The sequence below is a fragment of the Carica papaya genome, chromosome 7, assembly GCF_054855325.1.
Source record: "Carica papaya isolate Zhongbai chromosome 7, ASM5485532v1, whole genome shotgun sequence".
NCBI classification, from domain to species: domain Eukaryota; kingdom Viridiplantae; phylum Streptophyta; class Magnoliopsida; order Brassicales; family Caricaceae; genus Carica; species Carica papaya.
The window spans coordinates 28,199,744-28,226,459 of record NC_142315.1 but is presented as its reverse complement, the minus strand read 5'-3'; the positions used below and the strand labels follow the sequence as shown (position 1 = coordinate 28,226,459).

At 34.9% G+C, this 26,716-nt stretch overlaps 7 protein-coding genes and 1 long non-coding RNA gene across 25 annotated transcripts; 7 read left to right on the top strand and 1 right to left on the bottom strand.

Moving 5' to 3' along the window:
- Positions 1 to 176: 176 nt before the first annotated feature.
- Positions 177 to 1,145, top strand: LOC148253125 (uncharacterized). The gene is made up of 2 exons (XR_015813081.1): positions 177 to 283; positions 761 to 1,145. It is a non-coding gene; the product is annotated as an uncharacterized LOC148253125 (long non-coding RNA).
- On the bottom strand, positions 901 to 4,936 carry LOC110815701 (Ubiquitin-like superfamily protein). Of its 15 annotated transcripts, none has more exons than XM_022043627.2 (6): positions 4,663 to 4,936; positions 4,197 to 4,262; positions 3,332 to 3,762; positions 2,983 to 3,168; positions 2,745 to 2,784; positions 1,783 to 2,092 (listed from the first exon to the last, which is right to left on the bottom strand). In XM_022043627.2, the coding sequence occupies exons 4-6, from the start codon at positions 3,163 to 3,165 to the stop codon at positions 2,013 to 2,015; spliced, it is 303 nt and encodes a 100-aa protein (XP_021899319.1). In that variant the 5' UTR covers positions 3,166 to 3,168; positions 3,332 to 3,762; positions 4,197 to 4,262; positions 4,663 to 4,936; the 3' UTR covers positions 1,783 to 2,012. The 15 variants fall into 15 exon arrangements, with proteins under 15 accessions (XP_021899320.1, XP_021899319.1, XP_088063097.1 ...); XM_088206971.1 differs by having other exon boundaries at positions 4,710 to 4,936; XM_088206972.1 differs by having other exon boundaries at positions 4,197 to 4,280; positions 4,720 to 4,936.
- A 1,438-nt stretch (positions 4,937 to 6,374) lies between these two features.
- Positions 6,375 to 10,350, top strand: LOC148253124 (uncharacterized). Its single transcript, XM_088208542.1, has 4 exons — positions 6,375 to 6,948; positions 7,038 to 7,946; positions 8,421 to 8,978; positions 9,220 to 10,350. The coding sequence occupies exons 1-4, from the start codon at positions 6,541 to 6,543 to the stop codon at positions 10,132 to 10,134; spliced, it is 2,790 nt and encodes a 929-aa protein (XP_088064668.1). The 5' UTR covers positions 6,375 to 6,540; the 3' UTR covers positions 10,135 to 10,350.
- A 1,000-nt stretch (positions 10,351 to 11,350) lies between these two features.
- On the top strand, positions 11,351 to 13,473 carry LOC110815640 (shikimate O-hydroxycinnamoyltransferase-like). Its single transcript, XM_022043505.2, has 3 exons — positions 11,351 to 11,443; positions 11,716 to 12,128; positions 12,388 to 13,473. Exons 2-3 carry the CDS (start codon positions 11,721 to 11,723, stop codon positions 13,300 to 13,302), a joined length of 1,323 nt encoding a protein of 440 aa, XP_021899197.1. The 5' UTR covers positions 11,351 to 11,443; positions 11,716 to 11,720; the 3' UTR covers positions 13,303 to 13,473.
- Positions 13,474 to 13,523: 50 nt separating this feature from the next.
- LOC110815641 (shikimate O-hydroxycinnamoyltransferase-like) lies at positions 13,524 to 16,719 on the top strand. Of its 3 annotated transcripts, none has more exons than XM_088207493.1 (3): positions 13,524 to 13,658; positions 15,064 to 15,513; positions 15,594 to 16,719. In XM_088207493.1, exons 2-3 carry the CDS (start codon positions 15,103 to 15,105, stop codon positions 16,488 to 16,490), a joined length of 1,308 nt encoding a protein of 435 aa, XP_088063619.1. In that variant the 5' UTR covers positions 13,524 to 13,658; positions 15,064 to 15,102; the 3' UTR covers positions 16,491 to 16,719. The 3 variants fall into 3 exon arrangements, with proteins under 3 accessions (XP_088063619.1, XP_021899198.2, XP_088063618.1); XM_022043506.2 differs by having other exon boundaries at positions 13,574 to 13,715; positions 15,093 to 15,513; XM_088207492.1 differs by having other exon boundaries at positions 13,574 to 13,715.
- A 459-nt stretch (positions 16,720 to 17,178) lies between these two features.
- Positions 17,179 to 19,107, top strand: LOC110815725 (UDP-glycosyltransferase 87A2-like). Of its 2 annotated transcripts, none has more exons than XM_088208143.1 (2): positions 17,179 to 17,921; positions 18,640 to 19,107. In XM_088208143.1, exons 1-2 carry the CDS (start codon positions 17,426 to 17,428, stop codon positions 19,002 to 19,004), a joined length of 861 nt encoding a protein of 286 aa, XP_088064269.1. In that variant the 5' UTR covers positions 17,179 to 17,425; the 3' UTR covers positions 19,005 to 19,107. The 2 variants fall into 2 exon arrangements, with proteins under 2 accessions (XP_088064269.1, XP_021899348.2); XM_022043656.2 differs by having other exon boundaries at positions 17,199 to 17,921; positions 18,091 to 19,107.
- A 1,193-nt stretch (positions 19,108 to 20,300) lies between these two features.
- LOC110815683 (uncharacterized) lies at positions 20,301 to 24,424 on the top strand. Its single transcript, XM_022043583.2, has 6 exons — positions 20,301 to 20,586; positions 20,717 to 20,841; positions 20,951 to 21,047; positions 21,155 to 21,264; positions 22,086 to 22,160; positions 24,171 to 24,424. The coding sequence occupies exons 1-6, from the start codon at positions 20,388 to 20,390 to the stop codon at positions 24,219 to 24,221; spliced, it is 657 nt and encodes a 218-aa protein (XP_021899275.1). The 5' UTR covers positions 20,301 to 20,387; the 3' UTR covers positions 24,222 to 24,424.
- Positions 24,425 to 25,024: 600 nt separating this feature from the next.
- Positions 25,025 to 26,544, top strand: LOC110815690 (D-isomer specific 2-hydroxyacid dehydrogenase family protein). Its single transcript, XM_022043599.2, has 2 exons — positions 25,025 to 25,632; positions 25,796 to 26,544. Exons 1-2 carry the CDS (start codon positions 25,171 to 25,173, stop codon positions 26,318 to 26,320), a joined length of 987 nt encoding a protein of 328 aa, XP_021899291.1. The 5' UTR covers positions 25,025 to 25,170; the 3' UTR covers positions 26,321 to 26,544.
- The last annotated feature ends 172 nt before the right edge of the window (positions 26,545 to 26,716 follow it).

Below are 26,716 nucleotides of genomic sequence, written 5' to 3'. Positions count from 1 at the left end.
AATTGCTTTTAAAAAATGAATTTTCTTTATAAGTGGAAATTTTAAAAAAAGTAAATATACATATATATATATATATATGTTGTATGAGAAGGGATATTTTTCTTTAAACAATTTCTTCCCTTACACATTGTAAATATTCAATGTTCAACTAGTATATATATATATATATATATATATATATATATATTCTAGTACCATCCTAGTTTATAACACAGAGGAAGTGGAATGGTGAAGATTTGGGGGATGTGCTTCATGTCTTTTGTGCTCGTGTTTCTTCTCTCAGGTTCTTCTCCTACCAACAAATTAATTAGTAGTATTTAATTTATTATCTGAAATAAATAAATCTTAATTTCTGATATTCTCTTTCACAGATTTACACTCATTTCAATTACAAAATTATTGAAATTCTACTTAAATCCAGCCGTATACTGGAGTATACACATATATATATATATATATATAATCCAGTGACAGCCCTGTCTGGGCAGTTGGGCACTCTTTCTTTCTCTTTTCAAGAGTGGAGGAGTTTCAAAAGTCCCTACAAATGCAACTATTTTGCTGTGGAAATACATACATATACATATATATACACATATGTATTTATATTTATAGATGCTGCGTTTAAAGATAAAGAAGATTCACAATGAGAATACAAGATTCGTACCTTAAAGAGTCCGCTATCAATTAATTTGAACAGACCGAAGTGCACAAGAATACAAAAGTTTGACAGAACTTCCATCTTTTCTTACCTCCCAAACAGCCGAGCTCGGCCAAGACGTGGGTATCCACGGAGTTGAGGCAGCAAGAACAGCGGACTCAGAGGACGTTTGTCAAAAAATAATAAGCCCGGGGACATGTGAGTCGAAGAAATGCGAGCAGGAATGTTCAAAAGAACCTGGTGGTGCCGGAGTGTGCATTGGCTTCGGTTGTTTATGTATTTACTACTGTAACAATCCCTGAGAATGATCTGCGTTTTGCCCTTGCTATGTGCAGTTACTGCAATACGTAACTCAACAGCAAAAAGGCACGAGGCAGGTTCCTACATGTAGCGAAAATCAATCACATATACATATCTGTGTGTGTGTGTGTGTGGGTGTGTGAGGAATAAACAATAAGACAGTAGTTATATAGCATTCTCATATGCATGAACTAGTTGGTACTAATTCATATATCTCAGTACACGTACAGATAACATTAGTCCTAACTTTATTCTACTATGAAAATAAATATAAACCATACAGCAACTACAATAACCAGATCAAAAAATGTCTTTCACAGTTAATCTTCCTCGTAATTTTATTCGGTGAAGTTCCTCACGACGACTTTTTCCCTAAAGCATTTAAACTCCCAGTGAAAAATTCCAATCCAACAAAGAGAAAACAATATCTTCACCAAAAACAAAGCCAAATTGGAAGCTGAATTTCAGAAATAGGATGAATCTGCAGCCGACCCCGTAGGCTCTCCCTCTCTCTCTAACTAGTCTTTTATTCTCTCCTCTCATGTGAAAGTTGTCTCTCTAATTCCTACATTTTTTTTTTATCAATGAGAGATCGAAATCCTGTTTATACAACTTCAATTATTCACTCATAATCTCTTTAGAACTGAAATTTCTCTGTATATATACTCTCTTTAATATGTTAATCATCTGAAAGACAGAAAGAATGCTACCCCGTGGGAGTAAGTGCTCTCTGTACGAATAATGCAATGTAATTAGCAGATCAGCAACTAAGTTCGGGTCAATCATGTCTGTCAAAAGTTGCGAGGATGTTAAAACATAAGCAGTTCATGTAATGGGAGCAGCTTTATAATTTCAGTTAAACTTATGGCCATGACACCGAAGCTTCCGACATTAATCAATGATTCTCACTTCACAAATGTAAAACGAATACTTTCATGGTACAAAGGGCACCAGAACTGAACAACACAAGCAAATGGACCATTGACTAGAAATCTACGTTGTCTGAACTCCCCTATCGTCGTCTCACAAAGCTTTACCAAATCCCGTCAATGCTTTACCAGCTGGCACCATCATCACGAGATTGGTAGAAATCATTTGGACGCACAATGTTTACATCCTCAAACTCATTGTCATCTGTAAATAAGCAAAATTTTCCAAAACCAAGGTCCAAACAAGTGCAAGTTAGGCCAAAAAAGCATGAGTCAAATAAGTTGAACACAATTCTTGCAGCTGACAAGCAAGTGTAGGTTGCATGTGAATATCGTCCTTCCATTTTGGGTAAACAACCAAGATATATTTCAATGATAACGAACGTAGAGGTTTACTTTCAAGTTACACATATCCTTGGGTGAATATAGACAATAAATATTGGCTTGATGGCTACATGACTCTGAAAGGCTGGCTAAACCACCAGTAACATAAATAACAGCATCTAGCGGAAAACAGCTTAGGCTTAAGATGTAGTACTCTCACGAGTTGGTGGTACAGTAGGATTAGCCTTGAGAACAGGTTCGAAGTGTCCGAAGTGAAGTGATTAAGAAAAAAAAGAAAAAAAAACACAGGAGAGGCAGACATTAAAGTGGATTACGCCCAATTGTTATTTGTACACTATTTGGCTAAGCATGCAGTTGAGGTATTATATTGATAATGATTCGAGATTTTCTCTGTATTAAAGGAAAAGAAAACCAAATCCAATTTTTGGTAAGAAGAATCCACAAACTGAATATACCAATAAAAAATCATAGTGCTCAAATATGCAAAAGATAAAGGGATATCAAAAGACAACCTTTCCTCAATGTTAATGCCACGACAGCATCATTTTCGACCTGCAAAAGTGTAGGAAGTTTATTGCAGAAGTTAAGTCAAGGTAAAGGATCAATAGGATCGAAGGCAAAATATTAAACAGACAAAAGGCAAACCTCATTCCTCTTGTTATCTTTATTTAAATAAGGGAAACCTGACTACTAGGTTTTCGTCAACTTTACATAAAAAAGAAGCAAAAAGAAATATAATAATGATTTTACCTTTTGATCTGCCAATGTTTTTGAATCCTCTAAGGTTTCCCCAGTCCCTAATAAGATTAGCCGTTGATTGTTAACAGGCTGATCAATCAGGTTTAGCAATTTCTGCTTGATGTCCAAAATTGTCTCAGTTGGATCACACTGTATAAAGTAAGTTGTCTTGCTACGCTTTACACGGATATACATAGCCTGTGTAAGAGTTGACAAGCCATATTTCAATGAAGAAACAGAACACCCTTAAAACAGGTAGGAAAAATAAATAAAACAACTGGAATAGAAACTATTACAACATGACTTGTAGTCCAGCCATATGATATAGTGACACAATCAAACTACTTCATAATTACTTTACCTATACAAAAAAGGAGAGATCCCATAATGCTTTCTTTCTCAGATTGGATACAGCATCAACTTCATGCATGCAGGTAAAAAACAATCTATCTGAAAGAATAGAATTTCCAAGAGACTTGGTCTATAACTAGTCTCTTTATGGTTCAACTGAACACAAAGTTACAGTGAGGACATATGGTTGACCACATGGTACCCAAATCAGGAACCAAAAAGTCCAGGTTTTTTTGTCAGAAAGCTCATAAAACTACTTTTTGAAGCTGATCAAACTCAATGAATGGTTGCCTTTTGTCAAATCAACTGAAACCATGGAGGAAATCCTAGCTTTGAGTGAGGAAGGTGAAAGATACCCTCCCACCTCCACAGCAAAAAAAAGAACCCAGTGAGTCGAAGCAGCTTCAATCTAGCTCTTCCCTCCACATTTCACATGGAATCCTAATAGTTGCATATAATGCAGCCACATTAGCAATAAAAAGATAAGTGGAAAATTACATCCTCAATCTCCTTATGCACTTAATCCCAGAAAAACTATACCTTTAAAATTCCTCTAGAGGCAGAACAAGACACAACCAAGCTTTTCATGCATACCCCGTTTTAGCAATAAAAAGATTAGTGGAGAATTACATCCTCAATGTCCTTATGCACTTAATCCCAGAAAAACTATGCCTTCAAAATTCTTCTAGAGGCAGAACAAGACACAACCAAGCTCATGCATACCCCGTTTTAATTTTCTGATCAAATGAAATATCGAATCACTAAGAAATCAAATTTGTTATATTTTCTAGGAATTGGATGGCTCATAGCAACAATGAAAAATGAAATAACACAATAGCACGAAAACCTTAAAGGAGGAGAGATCAAGCAAATACCATTCTCAGAAATGCACTCAATACCCTGCTCCGAACAATGACTGCAGCAATATGCGGTTAAAGAAACTGTAACAATCACCAAAACTGTAAAAATCACCAAAACTATTAAAAAGGAAAAAAAAAGGGGTCGAATTTATGCAATAACCAAAACTATAATTAAAATTCACAAGGGAAGTTACAACAAACTTGGAATAATTGAGGAAAACACAAATTGCAAGCTAGTTCAGGGATGGAAATTCTGAAAATGAAAATAAAAAATTCATCCAGAAAAGGAAATTAGGGCATTTGAGTTTAAAATGGTAGCCGGTACTGAGTCATTGTAGGCAAACTTTTTTGAAACAGTCAAGAGCATAAACAAACAAATTGATCATGAGGACACATTTCCTGATAAGAACCACCGAAGATCCTAACAATCAAATCAAAGCATAAACGAAGAACCTTGAAAAACTGATCACAGTATATTTACAGTAATATAAGCGTGAGTTTCACAGCAAGAGAGAGATCGAAATCTACGGTGATTAACTGTGTTCAAACGTTTCAGAATGGAGAAGAAAGTGAAGTATAAAATCACTTGAACCGTGAGTAGAAATCAAAATCGAAACCAGCCTGAAATTCAAGCACTGCTGTTTGTCAGCTTCCTCCTCGTTCTGATTGAGAAATCGGGGTTTCTCAGTCTCTGCGGTTAATCACGTTTTTACAGCCCGGAACAACAGACAAGTCGAGTCAGTAAGAAGCCAACGCCAAAGAAATTCCACATATATATATATATATATATACTTTGTTCCGTTAAAACTTTTTTTATATTTTTAATTTTATATAAATTTAATAATTATTTTTTAAGTGAATGATAATTAATTTTATCTTTTATAAATATTTTTTATAAATTATGCTATAATTAGTATATATTATTTAATAAATAAAATATATAAATTTATATTTAAAATTTTATGAATTTATATATATTTATAAAATTACATAAAAAAATTACCTCCTTCAATTAGATGAAAAATTATTTATTTATTAATTAATTTCTTGCCAACTTCTATAATTACAATACAATATCTAAAATACTCTTATAATTGTCAAAAAAAAAAACAAGTTCATTATTAATTCTCTCATTTACATTCCTTACTTATATCTTTTTATTATTTTTATTATTATACAAATATTTAAAAACTTTAACCTAAAAATTATTATCTAAGAGTTAATATTAGTTTGTTAAAATATTTATATTGTTTTTAGATTAATTTTTAATTTTTAAATAATACATATATTCTAAGATTATTTTAAAATTTCGTTCGTATCAGATATTTAAATTTTAAATTTTGTATAGTACAAAATTAATATATATTATATCGTATTAAAAAAATTTAAATTTTTTTTAATAAAAATATGCACATTTAAATTTTTTTTAAAAATAGTAATATTTATTTATTTATTTATAAAAAAATATAAAGACCAAGATAAGAGAATGATTACAATATGCAAATTATTCATATATATATATATATTGCACTTTCTATATGATATTGACATTTAAATAAACCATTTGTTCATTAGAGGAAACAATTAAATAACCATACTCTTCGACTTAGGTGTTGCACCAAACTAATTTGGTCCGTTTTAAAAAATAATTATTAAATTTCAACGAATTTATTATATATTTAAATAAAAAATTATATAATAATTAATTTTTTTAAAATTAAAATACTTAAAACAGATTAAAAATTTTAATTAATATTTTTTTAAAAAACCATTGTATTTTTATATATAAACAATATATATACTTTATTTTTTGTAAAATAATCAAAATTAAAAACAACATGTAATAAACTAATAAGTATATTATTTTAATATATTTTTCACAATATTTATTAGTAAATATTTACATCAGATATCAGTTTCAATAGTTTAATTATTGATGAATAAGTATTTATTTGTAGGCTAAGTTTATATTACGTTTTCTGTGTGTGTGTGTGTATGTATATATCAGGAAATGTGTAAACCAACTTTTTGTCTTCACCAGAAAGTGTTACCCATAAAAATAATGTAGTCATATTTCATGCATTAAATGTCACTTTCTATTTTCACTTATAAATTTGGCTGAATGGAAACCCACCTCCTGCACCATCTCTCTCATTTCTCTGTGAGTTGAGATTTTAGAAGCTGCTGGTATGATATGCACACCTTCTTCTTCAACTTTAATCTATATATATATGTATATAAGAACTAAATTCGAAACACGTGATTTATAAAATCTTTGTAGTTACTAGAAGCTTAATTAATTAAAAAAAATTAATTAAGAACTAAATTGCGCTTATTACAGGCAATAATAATTAATCAGATGAAGATTAGTGTGAAAGAGTCGTGTATTATTCGACCAGCACACGAGACGCCCAAACAGCCCCTGTGGCTCTCGAACCTGGACTTGATAAACGCGAGGCTTCATCTGGGCGTGGTGCACTTCTACGAGCCCAACGGCGCGACCAATTTCTTCGACACTCGGGTGCTGAAGCAGTCTTTAAGCCGAGTCCTGGTGCCTTTCTACCCAGTTGCCGGCCGACTCGGGCGAGACCCAAATGGAAGGCTCGAGATCCGTTGCAATGGCGAGGGAGTCTTGTTTGTCGAGGCTGATGCTGATGTAGAAATAGGCCGACTCGGTGAGTTCGTTCAGAATTCTGAACTCGGCCTCTTCGTTCCAAAAGTTGATTACTCAACTGATATTTCTTCTTATCCTCTTCTACTTGTACAGGTAACTAAAATTTTATTTTTAAAAATATTTAATTATATTTTTTTTAATTAAATTTTGAACTAAAATAATTATTTATTCTGTTTTCCCAGGTAACAAAATTCAAGTGTGGGGCCATCTGTATAGGACTTGGATGGCATCTCTACTTATCAGACGGCACAGGCTTCATGCGCTTCATCCAATCATGGGTCAAGATATCGCGAGGTCTCCCACCAAGCATCACGCCTTTCATTGATCGGACGGTCCTCCGCGTAAGATTCCCATCTTATCCTACATTTCACCACACAGAATTTGACCCACATCCTACCATAAATACCCTCGTTCCAATCCGCAAATTCCAATCAAGTCCCAACACCATCCTCACCCTCAAAATAACTCACGACCAGCTTAACATCTTGAAAACCAGAGTCAGCAGTATCAAACATTACACCACCCATGAGATCTTGGTAGCGCTCATATGGCGTTGCGCGTGTAAAGCACGCGGTCTATCTGATGATCAAGCAACGAGATTACACGTGACACTAAATGGACGGTTCAGATTATTTCCTTCACTTCCGCATGATTATTTCGGCTGCGCTATATTTCCCGTCAGACTAACAGCTTTGTCGGGTGAGCTCCAAGCGGAATCATTAAAACGCACCGTAGAGAGAATTCGTGAGGCGGTGAAGAAGATGAATGATAGTTACCTGAGATCAGCGCTGCATTACTTAGATCAACATCAGGATATAAATACTCTCGTACCCAAACAAGGGAATGAATTATACCGGTGCCCGAATCTCAGTATCGTCAGTTGGAATAAGTTTCCTGTTTCGGATGCGGATTTTGGGTGGGGCCCACCTACATATATAGGGCCCACAAATATTTACAGCGAAGGAAAAGGATTTATAACAGCAAATCCAATTAATGACCAAAGCTTATTCTTAGTTATGTGCTTAATGACTAATCATGCTTGTTTATTTGAGAAGTTATTTTACAGGGAGTTGTTACTAGAATCAGCTATGTGAAGACTTGGCGGTTGTTCAAGTTTAAAATAAATATGTAAATTTTATAATATGGTAGGATTAGCATATATTATAATGTACCCAAAACATTATTAATTTTGTAACTCTGAATGCTTTATATACCAAACACATTATTATAGTTTATTTAATCTTATATTAATTTACTAAATTATATTTTATTATGTTATTTTATTCCCGAGCGCTGTCTGTATGATCAAAACTCTTGGATAAAAAATGGAACTCTTCCAGTTTCTTACTCCCACGCTCGTCTCCTTCCGTCTTCTTATACATTTTCTTCTCCTAACATCTTCTCCTCCGCCACGATTTTTTTTTTCTTTCTCGGAAATCTCAGATCGAATTGGTGAGATATTTATTCTTGTTGAGATTTCTCTTTCTTGTTTGTTATAAGGTATTCTATGCATATCCACATGTTAGTTTCTTCTTTCTCCGTAATTTCTTTTTTGAAATGAAGAGTTGCTTGCTATGTTTTGGAGTTTATGGTGTCAATTTGCTGTGCTTATGATTCTGGATAGAGAAATATGTTTTGGAATTTATGTTTTTGACATATATGTCTATATATGTATATACATATATGTGAAATGTAGATCTGATGTCTCAGGGAAGATGAAGGTGAGTGTGAAAGAATCGTGTATTATACGACCGGCACAAGACACACCAAAACACGGCATATGGATTTCTAACCTCGATTTGCTGAAAATGAAGCTGCACACAGGTCTGATTTACCGTTACGAGCCCGACGGCTCTTCTAACTTCTTCGACACTCGGCTGCTTAAGGAGACTTTAAGCAAAATCCTCGTGCCGTTCTATCCTGTTGCTGGCAGGCTTCGGAGAGATCCCAATGGGAGGTTTGAGATCTACTGCAACGCAGAGGGAGTGTTGTTCGTTGTGGCTGAAGCCGATTCCGCTATGGGCGGTTTTGCTGGATTAACTCAGAATCCAGAACTCGGTCACTTTGTTCCCACGGTTGATTACTCAACTGACATCTCTTCTTATCCTCTTCTTCTGGTACAGGTAAAATTTTTCATTCCAAGATTTTCTCTCCGATCAGTGCTGTACTTCTTTTTTTGACCTGAGAAAAAATGGCGGACAGCTCTTTCTTCTTCTTCATTTTTTAATAAGGACGTGGGAGTGGGGAATCTTATATTAAAAGACATTGACATAAATTAATTAAAAAATCACGACGGTCAGAGGTGCCCAAATTTTCTTAGTGGTGTAAAATGTAAAATGTCATTTTAATAATATACATATACAGGTAACATTCTTCAAGTGCGGAGGAGTTTGTCTGACCGTTGGATGGCATCTATTGTTATCGGACGGCCATACTTTGATAAATTTCATCATGTCATGGGCCCAGCTGACTCGTGGCCTTCCCATCAACATCACACCGTTCTTTGATCGGACCTTACTCCGTGCTCGGTTCCCACCGTCGATTACATTTCACCATCCCGAATTCGACCCACCTCCTACCATGAATACCCCTAACCAAACACAAGAATTCCAATCATGTCCCAAATCTGTGATTCTCAAACTTACTCTTGACCAGCTTAAGGTGTTAAAAGCCGGCGTCAATGGCACCAAACCAACAGCAAGTTACACCACTCATGAGATCCTGGTAGCCCACATTTGGCGTTGTGTGAGCAGAGCACGTGGCCTCGCCGATGATCAGGCCACGAGGCTACACGTGACGCTAAACGGACGGTTCAAATTGGTTCCTCCACTCCCACAAAGTTATTTTGGTAGTGCCATTTTTCCCGTCAGAACTACCGCTCTAGCAGGTGATCTCTGCAGAGAGCCATTGGAATACACTGCAGCGAGAATTCGTAGAGCGACGAAGAAGATAGACGATGGTTATTTGAGGTCAGCCATTGATTGTTTAGAAAAACATCCTGATATAGGATCTCTTGTTCCTAGGAAAGGGAATGAAATTTATAAATGTCCGAATCTCAGCATTGTCAGCTGGAGTCGTTTGCCTTTCCATGATATTGACTTTGGATGGGGAAAAGCTGTGTATGCAGGGCCAGCAAGTATCTACAGTGATGGAAAGGGGTATATATTGGCAAGTCCAGCCGATGACGGTGGCTTATTGCTTGCCATTTGCTTGGAGACTAACCACATGGCCTTGTTCAATCAGCTTTTCCACGAGTTCATGCCGGTTTCAGCTATGTGAAAGCACTTATTTGGCGTACGTGTTTATATTTTTAAAAATATATCGTGCTTATAGTTTTCCACTGTTTTCTGTTTTGTGGTACTCGTGCCAACACTTTTACAGTGTGTGTGTGTGTATATATATATGCAGAGAGAGATAACCCTTTTTTTCTTGGGTAATTGTAATGAACAATGCAGTGAAAGAATGGGATTTACTCTTTTCTCATTAAAAAGTTCACATCTCAAGTATTATTATTTAGAACAAAGACAAAGTATGGTTAAAAAAGCCTTTACTTTAAGTAACTGAAATTACATCTTTTAAATTTAGTATATATTTTTATTTATTTTTTGTTATTTTATATGAAAATATTATTTTTATTCGTGTACGAACTTTTAAGATAAAAAATAAATAAATATAATACTAAATAAATCTATACCAGAATCATAAATATTATGATTTAATTTAATTTATTATTATTATAATAATTACGGTAATTACAATTTGATATAATAATAATAATAATTTGATATTAAAATAATATGTAATTATTTGATATATAATTTTTTAGACAATTAATTAATAAACTAATTAGATGAGCGTTTTAATAATACCAAATAATTATTACTTTTTAATTATATTTAAGTTACGTGGTAATTACGAAATTATATCTTTTGTAATTACATTTATCAGGTAAAGAATCAATTTATTGTACGGTGCCTATAAAATATACTGCCTTGGGCGCACTTAGGACAAGGGTTGTGATCTATTGATGGTGACCACCAGTCACGTTATCTTTTCTTCTGACACGGAAAGTACAATATCCTCCTTTTGTCAAAATTTGCAGTCTGCGTGTCCAAAAAGGATCGCACAACCCTATCTTTGAAGATTTTCATTTAATTTAATTATAAAATTTATTATAAGCTTTATAAAATTCTAATTTTTTCTATAATATAATAAAACGATATTTTAAATTCTATGATGATTTTTTTATAATATTGTAAAAAAAATAAGTTTTTCTTTAAATTCATTAAAATTTACACGTTATTTAACTATAAATAATTTAATTTTTTCCGGTTTTTTTTTTGTTTTAAATTGAAACTTTACACTATTCTATATATATATATATATTTTATTTTAATTATATTTTAATAAATCATTTAAAAATAAATGTATAATAATTTACAAAATAAAATAATTTTTTATAAATATAACGGAGTTTTTTTGCACGTCTCTGGAAGCTATAAAAAGGAACTCTTCCAGTTTCTCACCTCGCCTAACATTTTCTCCTCCTTGACGTTTTTTTCTTTCTCGGAAATCTCAGATCGAACTGGTGAGATATTTATTGTTGTAGAGATTTCTCTTTCTTGTTTGTTGTAAGGTATGTTACTCAACTCACATGTTAATATTTCCGTTCTCCGTAATTTCTTTTTTGAAATGGAGAGTAGCTTGATATATTTTAGAGTTTATGTTGTCGATTTGCTATGCTTATGATTCCGGATAGAGAAATATATTTTGGAGTTTACGTTGTGGATGTGTGTGTGTGTGTGAGTGTATATATATATTGCTGATAGAGAAAGGTGAATATAAAATCTGATGTTTCAGGGAAGATGAAGGTGAGTGTGAAAGAATCGTGTATTGTACGACCGGCACAAGACACACCAAAACACAGCATATGGATTTCTAACCTCGATTTGCTGCAAGCGAGGTTGCACGTAGGTCTGATTCACTGTTATGAGCTCGATGGCTCTTCTAATTTCTTCGACACAGAGCTGCTTAAGGAGACTTTAAGCAGAACTCTTGTGCCGTTCTATCCTGTTGCTGGCAGGCTCCGGAGAGATCACAATGGGAGGCCTGAGATCTACTGCAACGCAGACGGAGTGCTGTTCGTTGTGGCTGAAACCGATTCTGTTATGGGGGGCTTTGCCGGAGTTACTCGGAATCCAGAATTCCGTCACTGTGTTCCAACAGTTGATTACTCAACTGACATCTCTTCTTATCCTCTTCTTTTGGTACAGGTAAAATTTTTCATGCCAAGAGATCGGTGCTATACTTTATTCAATTCTGTTAATTAATTAAGAAAATAATAATGTTAATGAAAACTAAAATTAAGATACGGTACGTCCGTTTTGAACTCTTGCACTTCAGCCTAACTATCTTTCAGTTTCTGTATTTTTTTCTGTACAATATTATTAGTTTGTTTATGGAATTCATACTTATTTAGGGTTTTAAATAATGTAATTTACAAATTTAAGATTAAAGAATATACATATACAGGTAACATTCTTCAAGTGCGGAGGAGTTTGTCTGAGCATTGGATGGCATCTATTGTTGTCGGACGGCCATGCTTTGATAAATTTCACCAGGTCATGGGCTCAGCTGGCTCGTGGTCTTCCCACCAACATCACGCCGTTCTTTGATCGGACCTTACTCCGTGCTCGGTTCCCACCGTCGATTACATTTCACCATCCCGAATTCGACCCACCTCCCACCATGAATAGCCCTAATCAAACACAAGAATTCCAATCATGTCCCAAACTTGTCATTCTCAAACTTACTCTTGACCAGCTTAAGGTGTTAAAAGCCAGCGTCAATGGCACCAAAACAACAGCTAATTACACCACTCATGAGGTCCTGGTAGCTCACATTTGGCGTTGTGTGAGCAGAGCACGTTGCCTCGCCGATGATCAAGCCACGAGGCTACACGTGACGCTAAATGGACGGTTCAAATTAGTTCCTCCACTCCCACAAAACTATTTTGGTAGCGCCATTTTTCCCGTCAGACCTATTGCTCTGGCAGGTGATCTCCGCAGAGAGCCATTGGAAGACACTGCAGAGAGAATTCATAGAGCGACGAAGAAGATGAACGATGGTTATTTGAGGTCAGCCATTGATTATTTAGAAAAGCATCCTGATATAGAATGTCTTGTTCCTAGGAAAGGGAATGAAATTTATCGATGTCCGAATCTCAGCATTGTCAGCTGGAGTCGTTTGCCTTTCCATGATTTTGATTTTGGATGGGGAAAAGCTGTGTATGCAGGGCCAGCAAGTATTTATAGTGAAGGGAAAGGGTATATATCGGCAAGTCCAGCCAGTGACGGTAGCTTGTTGCTTGCCATTTGCTTGGAGATAAACCATGTGCCCTTGTTCAAGAAGCTTTTATACGAGGTCATGCCGGTTTCAGCCATGTGAAAGCGCCTATTTGGCGTATGTATTTATATTTTAGAAAATATAATCATGTTTATAGTTTCTACTGCCAAGCGCTGTGGCAATTGGGAAAATGTCTTTTCCTTCTTTTTCTTTTCAAGAATTAATATCATATGCGGCTAGTACCGATATCAAATTGAATTTTCACCCGACCCATCACTATCTCTTTTGTCTCATCCGGAAAATCTCGACCAACCCCTTCTTCAAATAATTGAAGATGTATATATACGCTCTCTTTTCCTCACTCCATTTCCAGGCAACCAAACTCGTCTTGAAAGTTGCAGGGCTTATCAACATATCTTCTTGTTAATATCCTCGGCGAGCTTTGAGCCAAAACGACGGTAATTCTCTGCGTTTCTGATTCACCTTGGTTTCTTCCTGCTTTCCTCAACTTCCAGGTACTACTTGTCTCTCTCTGCTTCTTCGTCGAATTCATGTTTGCAGTTTTGGTTCGGACATATATGTAGTATATCTATATCTATATATTGGTATTTTTTTGTTTTTGTTTTTCGTTTTCTAAATAGAAACTAACCACGTAGAAACAAAATACATATTTCCTTTTATAATATATTTGATTGAACCTCAAGTTTTGATATTCCATTTTTAAGTTGCGAGACCTGGATTACAAGAAAAAATATCTTCGTTTGGAACCGAGAAACGGCGAGAAAACATTTTTTAAGTATAATTATACCCCATTTTTTTAGCGATAAGAAATCTTTGGACTAAATTTTTTAGACTGAACATATATACCTTTCTGATTTTTTGGAATACTACTAATAAAATTAAACTTAAAATAAATAAAATAGCAAAGAATATCTCCTCGGTTTAAATAATCTCATATGATCCTTCACAATTTTTTTTTTTTTTTTAATATTTTGCTGCATCTGGTAGACCTTACCATGATACGATGTATTGTCGATAACATCGTTGAGTATTTCTATTTTTATTTGAAGATTTTATCGGCAATCAATGATGACTTTTTTCACCTTTTCTTTTTATTTTCTGGAGAATTATCTCTTCTACTGTTTTTTTTTAGAATATTTATATTATGTTACAATTGTTGTATAATTATTATTTAATCTATAAATATATAAATATAATAAATTTTTTTTTTAAAAAATCAAGTTCTACATATAATCACATTCAGGCTGTAACAGGCGGAATAATTTATATTCATATATTATAGAAGAGTATCGATGAAGGTTCACGTATTTCCTATTATAATATATTTGAGTGAACATCAAGTTTTGATTTTCTATTTTTAAGTTTCCAGATCTGAATTATGAGAAAAAAAAAAAAAGTTCTCGTTTGGCTAGCGAGAAAAGGCAAGAAAACGCTAAATTTTTAATTATACCCCATTTTTTAGCGATGAGAAATCTTTGAACTAATTTTTTCTGGACCGAAATATGTATTTATTTCTCTCATTTTTTAGAACATTGCTAATAAAACTAAACTTAAATAAATAGAATACTCTGATATGATCCGTCACATTTTCTTTAATATTATGCTGCTTCTGGTAGACCAAACCATGAGATGATCATCTTGTCGATAAGAGTAGTTGAGCACTTCAATTTTTATTGGAAGATTTCATTTGCCGTCAATTCTGACTTCTTTCACTTTTATCTTTTCCTTTTTCTGGAGAATTCTCTCTTCTGCTGTTCTTTTAAAAGGATAAATTTATTTATATTATATTATAATTGTTATATCGGTGTCAACTAATTCATAATCACTTTCGGGTTGTGACAGTCGGAATAATACATATACATATATTACAGAAGATTGTTGATGAAGGTTCGAGTAAAGAAATCCAGCATTGTAGAACCAGCTGAAGCAACACCAAGACATAATTTATGGATCTCAAAACTGGACTTGTTACATGTAAGGCTTCACATTGGCCTCGTCCACTTTTACAGACACAACGGCTCCACCAATTTCTTTAACACTGACTTGTTGAAGGAGGGTTTAAGTAAAACTCTAGTGCCATTTTATCCGGCTGCCGGGAGGCTGCGCCGCCACAAAAACGACCAACTTCATATCCATTGTAATGCCAAGGGAGCTCTATTTCTTGAGGCCGAATCCGATTCTACCATCGATGATCTCCTTCTCGATTTTTCACAAGGTTCCAAACTCGGTCAACTTATTCCCGCTGTTGATTATTCAACCGATATCTCATCTTGTCCTCTTCTTTTAGTTCAGGTATATAAATTAAATTAATGAAATGTATGAATTTTTTATCTTAAGAAAATATTAATGGTAAATTTTTATACCATGTATAGGTAACGCGGTTCAAGTGTGGAGGAATTTGTGTGGGAGTTGGATGGCATCACTTATTATCAGATGGCGCTGGCTATGGACATTTTATCAACTCTTGGGGTAACATAACACGTGGCTTCCCCGTGGTCGTCAAACCATTTCTTGATCGAACGGTTCTCCGAGCTTGGACTCCGACATCCCCTACATTTCGCCACACAGAATACGAACCACCCCCTTCCATGAATAACCCTAGACATCAATTCCAACCTATTTCCACTACGATTCTCCAAATTACCACTAACCAACTTACCATTCTAAAGAGAATAGCGAACGAACGAGATTACAGCACGTACGAGATTCTCACTGCACACGTGTGGCGTTGCGCCTGCACAGCACGTGGTTTAGTGGATGATCAAGCAACGAGATTACACGTGGCAGTGAGTGGACGGTCAAGATTGTCTCCTCCACTCCCATTAGGGTATTTCGGCAATGCCATATTCCATGCGAGACCCGTAGCTTTTGCCGGTGATCTCCGAAGAGAAGCATTGAAACAAAGCGTAAAGAGGATTCGTGAATCGATAAAGAGAGTTGATAATGAATACATGAGATCAGCTCTTGCCTATTTAGATCAACATCCTGATATTGACTCTCTGTCACCCCAAAAAGGAAACGAAATTTACCGAAATCCTAACCTTGCGATCACAGCTTGGAATCGGTTGTCACTCAGTGAGTCAGATTTTGGTTGGGGAAAGCCTAGATATGTTGGACCTACGGGTATATACAGCGAAGGTAAAGGGTATATAGGCAACGATCCAAAGAATGATGGCAGCTTATCATTGGCTATATGCTTGGAGACCAACCATTTAAAGCTGTTCAAGAAAATCTTCTATGACAACATCAATTTGGGTTCTTCAATGTGAGAAATGATGAACGTATTAGTTAGTGTTTGTTTTATTTCTTGCGAAAGTGGTTATCTAATGTACTCGGTGTGTTTTTATTCCTTTTTTTCTAATGACATACAAAATATTTAGAGAGGGAAGAAGAAGAAGGCAGTGTTAGAGAGAGAAAACGTGAGAAGTGAAAAAGATTAGTGGGTGGAGTTGGGTGTTTTCAGAATTTCTTAATATGAACTTAGTTCGTTTTTCTAAATTAATATTCTGACAGACTTAAATTAATATAAATTAAAAATTTTTATTGGGTTAATGTCATGTTAAATAACATTTAATCTAAAAAATTAACTCATTAAATAATACTATCATTCTAAATTAAATGATTTTAAATTAGTGATGTGTGATATTTAATTTAAATATTTTTTTAAAAAAATAAAAGATAATTTTTAATAAAATACATCGTACATATTTTAAATTAAAAAATACTAACCCACGTGTGAACAATGTTATTTTCAATGTGTAAATATAAGTAGATATATATATTTTTTCATATTAAGGAAACGTAATACACTTGATTTTGGCGAGAAAGTCGAAATGATAACAAGTTGATTGTAATTTTGTGCCTTTGTCAACTCGAGAGATGTGTCTTCTTGTCTTTTTTCTTTTTTCCAAATCAATTTACAGAATTATTACATTCGGGTACGGATCCATAAATTGAATTGTCATCCGTGATCCGACCCACCACTGTCCTTTTTGTCTCTCACCCTCTCCCCTTATCTCCATATGCCCTCTTTTCCTTGCTCCATTTCCCAGCAACCAAACACGTCTTAAAAAATTGCAGAAGCTCATCGATACATCTTCTTATTAACTTCCTACCCAAAACGACATCAATCTCTGCGTTTGTAGTTCACTTTGGTTCGCTTCCACTTCCCTCAACTTGAACGTGCCAAACTATCTCCCTTAGCATGGAACCGGCGAAAGAGAAACCAACCAGCGTCTGCCACGTGGTGGCCGTCCCATATCCCGGGAGAGGCCACGTCAACCCCATGATGAACCTCTGCAAGCAGCTGGCTTCAAGGAAGCCCGACAACATCCTCATCACATTCGTCGTCACCGACGAGTGGCTCGGCTTCATCGGCTCGGATCCCAAGCCGAATAACATCCGTTTTCGGACGCTTCCTAACATCATACCTTCAGAGCTGGTTCGAGCCAAGGATTTCCCCGGCTTCATTGAAGCTGTCACCACCAAGCTGGAAGCTCCTTTTGAGCAACTTCTTGACCAGCTGGAGCCGCCGGTTTCGGTCATTATAGCCGACCCTTACTTGAGTTGGGATGTCGGTGTCGCCAACCGGAGGAATATTCCGATAGCTTCGCTTTGGACGATGTCGGCGACGGTGTTTTCCATCTTCCTCCATTTCGACCTCCTCCTGCAAAACCGGCACTTCCCGGCCTCATTGTCTGGTACGCATAAGCACAATCATTTTATAGTTTACTTTGTTAATTTAGTGTATCACTTGTTAAATTTTACTGTAATTAAAAATTCTCAGACTTTGATTAGAAATTACACAGCTTGATTCAGCGTTAAAACATGGTAATTATAATATTACTCAAACAATCTTTTTTTTTTTAGGTTTTGGAAATGAAGTAGTCGATTACATTCCCGGAATTCCTCCAACAAAAACAAGAGATCTTCCAACATTTTTCTTCGGAACTGGTCAACAAGTTTTAGACACCGCCTTAAATTGTGTTTCCCATGCTGCGAAAGCTCAATATCTTTTATTCACTTCAGTTCACGAGCTCGAACCCCATGCGATCGAAGCACTAAAATCAAAATTTTCATTTCCCGTATACCCAATTGGGCCCTCAATCCCTTACTTAGCCCTTCAAGACAAACCACAGTCGGAAGACGCACGTAATCTCAACACTAACTATTTCCAATGGTTGGATTCTCAACCTAGAAGCTCAGTTTTATATATTTCATTAGGTAGTTTTCTTTCTGTTTCAAAGTCCCAGATGGAAGAAATTATTTATGGTGTGCAAAATAGTAATGTTAGATACTTGTGGGTTATTCGTGACGATATCTCACAATTTGATGGTGTTGAGACCCTCGATGATAAAGGTAGAGGGCTGATAACACCTTGGTGTGATCAGTTGAGAGTCTTATGTCATCCTTCTATAGGAGGGTTTTGGACGCATTGCGGGTGGAATTCAACTCTCGAAGCTATTTATGCCGGGGTTCCTATGCTTACATTTCCCATATTTTGGGATCAAGTTCCCAATAGCAAGCAAATTGTAGAAGATTGGAAGATTGGATGGAGGGCTAAAAGAAATACACTAGAGAAGGATTGGATTTTGATTGAGAGAGAAGAAATTGCAAATATTGTGCAACGATTTATGGATTTCGATAATGAGGAAGTGATGCAAATGCGGAGAAAAGTTGAAGAACTCAAGATAATGTGTCGAGGAGCTCTTACTAAAGGAGGATCTTCTTACGCTAATCTTGATTCATTCGTCTTAGATATTTCAAAAATAAATCAAATGTAGATTTTTTTTTTAATTTCTTTGATGTACTCGCGATTATATTTGCAACAAGACGAGAAGTTTGTAGAATTTATTTTAAAATTTAAACTTAATCTATTTAAAATAATAGTAATTCTCAATAATTTAAAATAAAATAATACATTTTATTTTCCGTATTGAAAACCATCGTTCCAATTTTACTAAGAATTTTGCTAGAGATTATTTTTTAATTTACTTTCTAAATTAAGTTTTTATTTTTTTCTAATCGAAGTCAGTATAGTTTTTTTTTTGAATAAATTTCATAAACGTTTTAATTTATTTGAAAATTAACCTATGTCTCGAGTTAGTAATATTAACGTTGGATTACATCAAAAAAATTAAGAACTAATTCGTGGATTATTATGTTCTTAATTACAATATTAATTTTTTTTATTGGGATAAATATGAAAAGAATATAAAGATAGTATTTAATTTAACTCTTTTTTTTTTCCCAAATCAATAAGTATTTATAATCTTTATAGAAGAATATTTAATAAATAATCAAGAGATTAGAAATTAAACAAGTTATAAATTCTTTCAAGAGTGTCTTTAGAAAATTATTGGTATATAGTATTGATGAATACTTTAAAAGATTATATTTCTACATAATTTCACCTATTCCTCTTTTTTATAATGCACTTTTTGTCTCTTAGACATCAATGATTGTTTATACATTATGTTCTTATTGTATATATATATATATGTATAATAATGTCAAAAATAATTTGTTAAACTTATAAAAAATGATTAAGTAAATGTAATAGAGTAGGATTATGGGTTGATCACGCATCTCTAAGTTTATTTTAATTTGATAATCAATATAGGTAATAGAGGATCGAAAAATTTAATTTATTTTGGTTTAATTTTAGTTCGGACTAAAATAAAAATGAATGGGTCGAAGTTAATAAATTAATTTTAAAAAATATTTGAAATTTTTTTAAAATTAAAATTAAAATTTTAAAAAAATTAAGTTCGATTTATTAGGTCTATTGTCAGATATTTTTTTTTTAAAAATATTTTTTATGAAGCTTAATTATGTGGTGATTTCTGTTGAATTTAATACTAAAATGAATTAAAAATAAATATTAATATTGAGAAATTTAAAAGTTAAAAACCAATTTTAAAAAATTTTAGGTAAAAATTAGGGACAAAATATGGAAATTATGAAAAGAATTATATAAACTGATATAATTAAATTGCATATTGTTGTTCTTGGTGGGGGCTAGATTTATCCTGGAAACCAAACAGGAGCATCTTCTTCTTATTCCAACCAACCAGACAACATCAGCACAGCAGCGATGACGTCACCCTGCGAGCTCAAGACAGTTGCTGTTATTTTGCAGACCAGCAAATTAATAATAGCACTAAATGCAAATCTGCATTATCTTAACTCACCTGGATCTTTGGTCTGCAATAAAGTTATCGATAATTCCAAGAGAGGACACCACGCTCAGTCGCTCCTCTTTCTCTTGCTCTCCCGCTCGCTTCTCCGTAACGATGGGCAATACATCTTCGATGCTCACTCAATACGACATTGAAGAAGTTCAAGAACACTGTAACCACACATGTAATCTACTGATTTCCTCGCATCTATAATACCGTGTCTGCATTGTTAATCATGGAGCTTCGCATGTGATTTTTCACTTTCTTTTGCCTTTTTTTTTTCCAAATAAAATCTCTGTTTGGGGTTTGTGCAGTTTCTCAGATAGAGATCGTCTCTCTCTACCAGAGATTCTGTCAGCTCGATCGCAATGGCTGCGGCTTCATTTCCGCCGACGAGTTCATGTCTGTACCTGAATTCGCTGTCAATCCTCTCTCTCAGGTCCTCTAAATTTTGTACCTACACGTCTGTATATGCGTATATGATTCGTATGAATGTTTGAATGTGTGCTAATATGTTATATTTCGGTGTTTGTTTGGACTTTGTTCAGAGATTGTTGCGGATGCTAGACGGATTGAATTTCAAAGAATTTGTGGCGTTCCTATCCGCGTTTAGTCCTCGCGCGAGTTTGCAACACAAAATCGAATGTAGTGATTTTTCATTTTTGTTTTGATTTCTGTGGAAGTATTATGTTGGTTATACTTTTGAGTTAATCCAATTCTGTTGTTTTTTGAAATTTTTTTTCTTCTTGTAGTTATCTTCAAAGTGTATGATTCAGATGGTAATGGAAAAGTTGCCTTCAACGACATGCTGGATGTTTTGAGGGATTTGACTGGGCATTTCATATCCGAACAACAGAGGGAGGTCGGTGGCTTGGCTAACAGAATTCTCTTTTTCTTCAGTATTCCCCCTTTTATGCACCATTAATCCTTCACATTAATATCTTTGTTATATTAAAGGGAAATCCAACTGGGATCATATTTCTTTAGATCCTGAAACTGATGTTAATCGATGGAAACATTAGCTTCCACAAGATTTACGTTTCAGCTGTTTCATGAAATTGACTCGTCAAAAGCTCTAGCCAAAAAACAGTAAAATCCTTTTAGTTTAATTTATAAATTGGTTCTTCATAAGTAGAAGGAAGAAACTACTTCAATGATCGATGAAATTTATGAAGTTCCAATGATTGCTGATTGAAACACTTGGTTTACAAGTGTTCTTAGCATTCTTTTGTTGGTGCATCAGATTTACGATAGAAGTGAACGGGTAGTTATGATATCAAACTGCATATCTTCTGAAATCTTCAGAAATTGACACATCCCGTCACTGAGAGTACTGTACTTGACATGTTTACATGAACTTTCTTTGAATCAAGATCCTAATACTCATATCAAATAAATTTACGAACTATCATTTGCTATTTTGGTGGATTATTTATGCATAACAGTCAATCTTAGTGTGCTAACACAAGCTTTTTCTAGGTTATAAGAAATGTGGATTTTTTTTATGGTCCTCAAAGTTATTATTATATTAACAATGTGCATTAGTTTACTGTTGGAATTACCCACTTGAATCGAGATACTTCAAACTACATCCAGATTATTTAAATTATGGTCTTATTTTACATTTTGTTTCCAAAAGAATTATATATAACTCATGCAAAGAACTTTTTGTGTTTGAAATAGAAAGTTCTGGTCCACGTCCTTGAGGAAGCAGGCTACACGAAGGATTCTTCACTAGTTATATCAGATTTTCTAAAGGTACCATGAAATTTTTCTGGTGGAGTGTGGGTTGTAACTGTAGTATAGTCTTGCTCAGATTTAAGTTTGGAGTGAGTCTTGTCTTATTCTTCTGCTCACGCAGTTAATGTCTTTTCAAATGTTACCCTTAAATGTTGGAACTTTTAATTCACTTGCATTGTTATGGAGCTCATTGCTCCTCCTATTTCCTGATTGTTCATCATTGCGTGCCATCGTAATGCATGCTAAATTTCTTTGCCTCTGTACATTGGGCTAGGATCGGTTTAGATTGTGTTTTTCATGGTATTGTAGGTAAAGTAAAAGAGGCTTAATCTTCAAGATTCTTTCAGTGCTATTGAGGTACACTGAGGGTGTCTGCAGAAGCTCCCAGTACTTGTAAAAGGCTAACTTTTTACTATGATTTGGTGGGCTTGCAGGGAAAAATAGTTTAAAAAATGTATGTTTCTTTGCTCTAAAAACTCCTTTAGCTCTTCATAACCAAACACGGTTCATTTATAACCTGCGCCTGAAATTCATTAAACTCCCTGACAAGAGGAAGGTTTTCCCTTCACCCTTGCTTTCCTTTAAAAACCCTGTTTACTTCTCTCTTAAAATCTCTGATCTTTTCAGCTTTTAATTTTAGGCTGTAAGTAAAGAACCCTACTCTGAACTTCCAAATTGTTCCTTTTAGGCTTTAACAGAGTGAGCTTACCTTTATCTCGTTCTCTCACACAAAAAAAAAAAAAAAGAAATAATAATAATAATAGAACAGTGAGCTTAGCTGTAAGGAAGGATGTTTTCTATTAGCACATTCTGAAGATCACATTGGCAATTAGACTTATCTCAGAAGTCTTTAAATTATAGATAACTTCTGGTTCTTAGGATTAGAGGTGGTAGCTTAGTATACTTTCAACACGTGGAGTTGATAGGTGGGGGTTATTTGTTTACTTGTATCAGGAAGGCTTTGATCACAGTTGATACTTTTGAACTACAAACTGCTTAACTTGGTTTGGAGAGACTGGGAAGGCTTAATCATAACATATATGTAATTAGGTGATAATGTCAGCAGCTGCTCCTCTGCAACTACGGGTTTGTTTAATTTTTTCCTTTTATGGCTTTTTGTGTCTGCCATAACCAAAGAGAGATGCTACAAGTTGGGAGATGATACTTTGGAATTATATGACAAAAAAGAAGTTAGTTCATATTATTAGCTTTAGCTTTTTGGTAATTGATAATTGAACTTATGTAACTGAGTTAAATGTTTTAATTGGAAACAAACGTACCTCTATTATCAAGTCAGTAACCCTTTTGGCCTTGAGAATAATAAGTTAGATTTTTCTCAGTTTAAGTTCACATTGTTTTCATTCTTCTTTCTAGTCATTGATTTATTATCCCCTCTTCGATACAAATACATGGATGCACAAACACAATATCTACAATGTTTACAACTGATGCAACCTTTCTCTGAACTTCCCTCACAGCCCCAGCATCCTAGATCCCAACCATCAAATATATTGTTCATTAGAATGCCACTACTCCTTGTTATGGTGAAATTTTTGGCGATTCTATTCCTTTAAATATGATGATCAAAGATGGCTTTATTCCTATTGCCATTTGAAAAGTGGACTCTTTTTTGCCTTTGAGATTAGCTACTGTAGTAATGTCTGATCATCTTCTAACTACTGTACTATATTTTGAGAACCATTTTTTTTTTCTCTCTCCAATAATTTGCTTTAAACTAATTGAAATTCTGGAAGATTAGTGGTGTTGGTAATTACCCCTTCTCCATCAAATAATGTTAAAGATGTCAATAGACAGTTACTATCCAGAGGTCAGTAGATATCCATGGTCATCTATACAAATGGATTCCTTTTTCCCAAGTTAATGATGCTTGCAAGAACTAAGCACATAAATTTAACTAATTTTTCCTTTGCAATTGTTAATATCAATCTTATGATACGTGTTAAGAACTAAGAAGTTTGGATGTTTAATGATCTTTTTTCTTCCTTTTTGGCATCCCACAACTTGCAGACTCTCGGAAGCTCTGATTTAAAAATGGAGGTCGAGGTTCCAGTGGACTAAGACAAAGGTAACAGTCAGTTCATGTTACGACTTCTTGCTGTTCATAGTACTCATTCGGATAGCAATCAGTTTTCAGTTTCTTGTACGAAATCCGAATTCTTAAAACAGATACCACTGTAAGCCACTTTGTTCTTTAGATTTACTGGCATTGTAATGACAAACGAACTTCCGTTGCATGAGAGGATTGCTGACCTTCCATTCGACATTCCTGTATGCATAAAGGTCTACCATTGCGTATTCACAAACAGAGAGTCTACAAGTATTGCAATAAAACAAATAATGATTGAAACGTAATGAGAGTTCTTCATAATGACCTACGAAATTTTTACTACACTAAACTTATAGTAAGAAGAGAGAAATTTTACATGTTAAAACCCATAAACAAAAGAAAGAATCCAAACATTGTCCCACAAATTAGTTCCGAATAAATTTAAAATAACGAGATAGAACGGAGACTCTTGACTTGATAATATGATTTCATAAATGAGTTAGAGAATGTAAGATGGAAGATTAAAATAAAAGAACAGAGAAAAAAAAATTAAGTAAAAAGAATTATAAGAAGATTCACGGAGTACATTGAATACGTTTCCTCTAATATTTTTAGATTTCTAGAATTTTAATATCATAAGAAAGATGAATAATTTCTTAGCATAATAGAGTATATAAAAATTTTATATTTGATATTGACGATAAATATTTATAGTTATTAAAAATTTTAATATTTTTATGTCATATTCATGATTTTAAAATTTGATTATTATTATTTTTTTAATAAAAAAACTGAAATTAAATTAATTATTTTTTATCCAAATGGATAGTTGTGATTTCCAATTTGCAGCTAACGAACTCGTTGACTCTCCCGGGAAGAAGGATGATGAATTTGTAAACCCAATCAAGCGAAAAAGTAAGATTCTTGGAACTTTCGTTTTCCAGTTTCACTCGCTTACAGATGGATCAAAGCTCTCCGTCTCCCGTCCTCCCTCAAGTCCTGGTTCTGAAACGTCCGCCGGCGTTCGTATTATTCGGCGACCATTTCTATGACTCACCCAAATTCCATTTCCTTAAATCCTACGAGTCAGATCTCCCTCTCCACCAATTCTTGGCCACCCATTCCCACTCTGTCCGGGCCATCCTCTCTTCCGGCTGCTCCATTGTCACCGCCGATATCATTCGCCTCTTGCCGGATCTTCGCCTCGTCGTTTCCACCAGCGCCGGCCTCAACCACATCGACATAGCCGAATGCCGCCGTCGCGGCATCGCTGTAGCCAACGCTGGTACCATCTTCTCCCCAGATGTCGCCGACGCGGCCATCGGACTCCTGATTGATGTCTTGCGGAAAATTTCATCTGCCGATCGATATGTGAAACGTGGACTTTGGACCAGTAAAGGGGAATACCCGCTTGCTTGTAAGGTATTTATAAACTTTCCATTTTGGTTCTAGTTAAAACCTGTTTCATCCCAAAAAGAGATACTAACAGAAATCTATGGAATTCGTCTTTCCAAATGCACACCACTGTTCGATCATATTACCAGTTGCTCCTGACGCCATTTACCACTCTTAATGACTTTTCCAGCTGGGTGGGAAACGAATAGGGATAGTCGGACTGGGGAGCATAGGCGTAGAGGTGGCCAAAAGACTGGAATCCTTCGGCTGCCATATCTCATACAATTCAAGAGCACGAAAACCCAGTTTTCCATACCCATTTTACACAAACGTGCGCGAGCTCGCAGCCGACAGCGATGCACTCATCATCTGCTGCTCACTAACAGAGCAAACCCACCACATGATCGACAAGGAGGTTTTATTGGCGCTGGGGAAGGAAGGAGTGGTTATAAATGTCGCGCGCGGCGGAGTTGTAGACGAGAAAGAAATGGTTAGATGTCTGGTGCAGGGAGAGATCGGAGGTGCTGGGCTGGATGTGTTCGAGAGGGAGCCTGATGTGCCGGCTGAGCTGTTTGAATTGGATAGCGTCGTCATGACGCCTCATTCTGCGGTGTTTACCATGGAGACTTTCGAGGAGTTGAGGAAAGTTGTAGTGGGTAACTTGGAAGCTTTCTTCGACAACAAACCCTTGCTTACTCCGGTTCATGATCATTGAATCAAGCTCTGTATTCTTTCAAGGTAACATGATTTTAAGTCTCTTTCAATTTATATCCCAATATTTTGCCAGCATATATTGATATAGAAATCTGATATTTGTAGAATATTATATTTAATGGTCTCTTGGATGTATTCAACTCTAAAGTGTGTTTGGAACAAAAAAGTTGCAGACTTTCAGTCATTTGTGTATCTTAATGCATTTGAAGTTGAAGTTGTTCTAAATATGGATTCAATTTCAAATCGATTTTAAGTGAATTGGCATAATATTGAAGTTGGTTTAGTCGATTCCTGACGAATATTATTTTAAGAAATTATGAAAACAAATTACTAAAACATTATCCAAACTTAGCTTAATGCAAAAAGTCATTGCATTTTTAAAACATATAAGAACATA

Excerpts from the sequence above, each read along its gene's own strand:
- LOC110815701 (XM_022043617.2), bottom strand. Across the intron at positions 2,785-2,982 it reads AAACATTGGCAGATCAAAAG|GTCGAAAATGATGCTGTCGT; the intron begins GTAAAATCATTA and ends ACACTTTTGCAG. Across the intron at positions 2,093-2,744 it reads GGCATTAACATTGAGGAAAG|ATGACAATGAGTTTGAGGAT; the intron begins GTTGTCTTTTGA and ends GCTTATTTACAG.
- LOC148253124 (XM_088208542.1), top strand. The coding sequence starts at position 6,541 with ATGAAGATTAGTGTGAAAGAGTCGTGTATTATTCGACCAGCACACGAG. Across the intron at positions 6,949-7,037 it reads ATCCTCTTCTACTTGTACAG|GTAACAAAATTCAAGTGTGG; the intron begins GTAACTAAAATT and ends CTGTTTTCCCAG. Across the intron at positions 7,947-8,420 it reads TGTTACTAGAATCAGCTATG|TTGCTTGCTATGTTTTGGAG; the intron begins TGAAGACTTGGC and ends TGAAATGAAGAG.
- LOC110815640 (XM_022043505.2), top strand. The coding sequence starts at position 11,721 with ATGAAGGTGAGTGTGAAAGAATCGTGTATTGTACGACCGGCACAAGAC. Across the intron at positions 12,129-12,387 it reads ATCCTCTTCTTTTGGTACAG|GTAACATTCTTCAAGTGCGG; the intron begins GTAAAATTTTTC and ends ATACATATACAG.
- LOC110815641 (XM_088207493.1), top strand. The coding sequence starts at position 15,103 with ATGAAGGTTCGAGTAAAGAAATCCAGCATTGTAGAACCAGCTGAAGCA. Across the intron at positions 15,514-15,593 it reads GTCCTCTTCTTTTAGTTCAG|GTAACGCGGTTCAAGTGTGG; the intron begins GTATATAAATTA and ends TACCATGTATAG.
- LOC110815725 (XM_022043656.2), top strand. The coding sequence starts at position 17,426 with ATGGAACCGGCGAAAGAGAAACCAACCAGCGTCTGCCACGTGGTGGCC. Across the intron at positions 17,922-18,090 it reads CTTCCCGGCCTCATTGTCTG|GTTTTGGAAATGAAGTAGTC; the intron begins GTACGCATAAGC and ends TTTTTTTTTTAG.
- LOC110815683 (XM_022043583.2), top strand. The coding sequence starts at position 20,388 with ATGCAAATCTGCATTATCTTAACTCACCTGGATCTTTGGTCTGCAATA. Across the intron at positions 21,048-21,154 it reads TTTGCAACACAAAATCGAAT|TTATCTTCAAAGTGTATGAT; the intron begins GTAGTGATTTTT and ends TTCTTCTTGTAG. Across the intron at positions 21,265-22,085 it reads TATCCGAACAACAGAGGGAG|AAAGTTCTGGTCCACGTCCT; the intron begins GTCGGTGGCTTG and ends TGTTTGAAATAG.
- LOC110815690 (XM_022043599.2), top strand. The coding sequence starts at position 25,171 with ATGGATCAAAGCTCTCCGTCTCCCGTCCTCCCTCAAGTCCTGGTTCTG. Across the intron at positions 25,633-25,795 it reads AATACCCGCTTGCTTGTAAG|CTGGGTGGGAAACGAATAGG; the intron begins GTATTTATAAAC and ends TGACTTTTCCAG.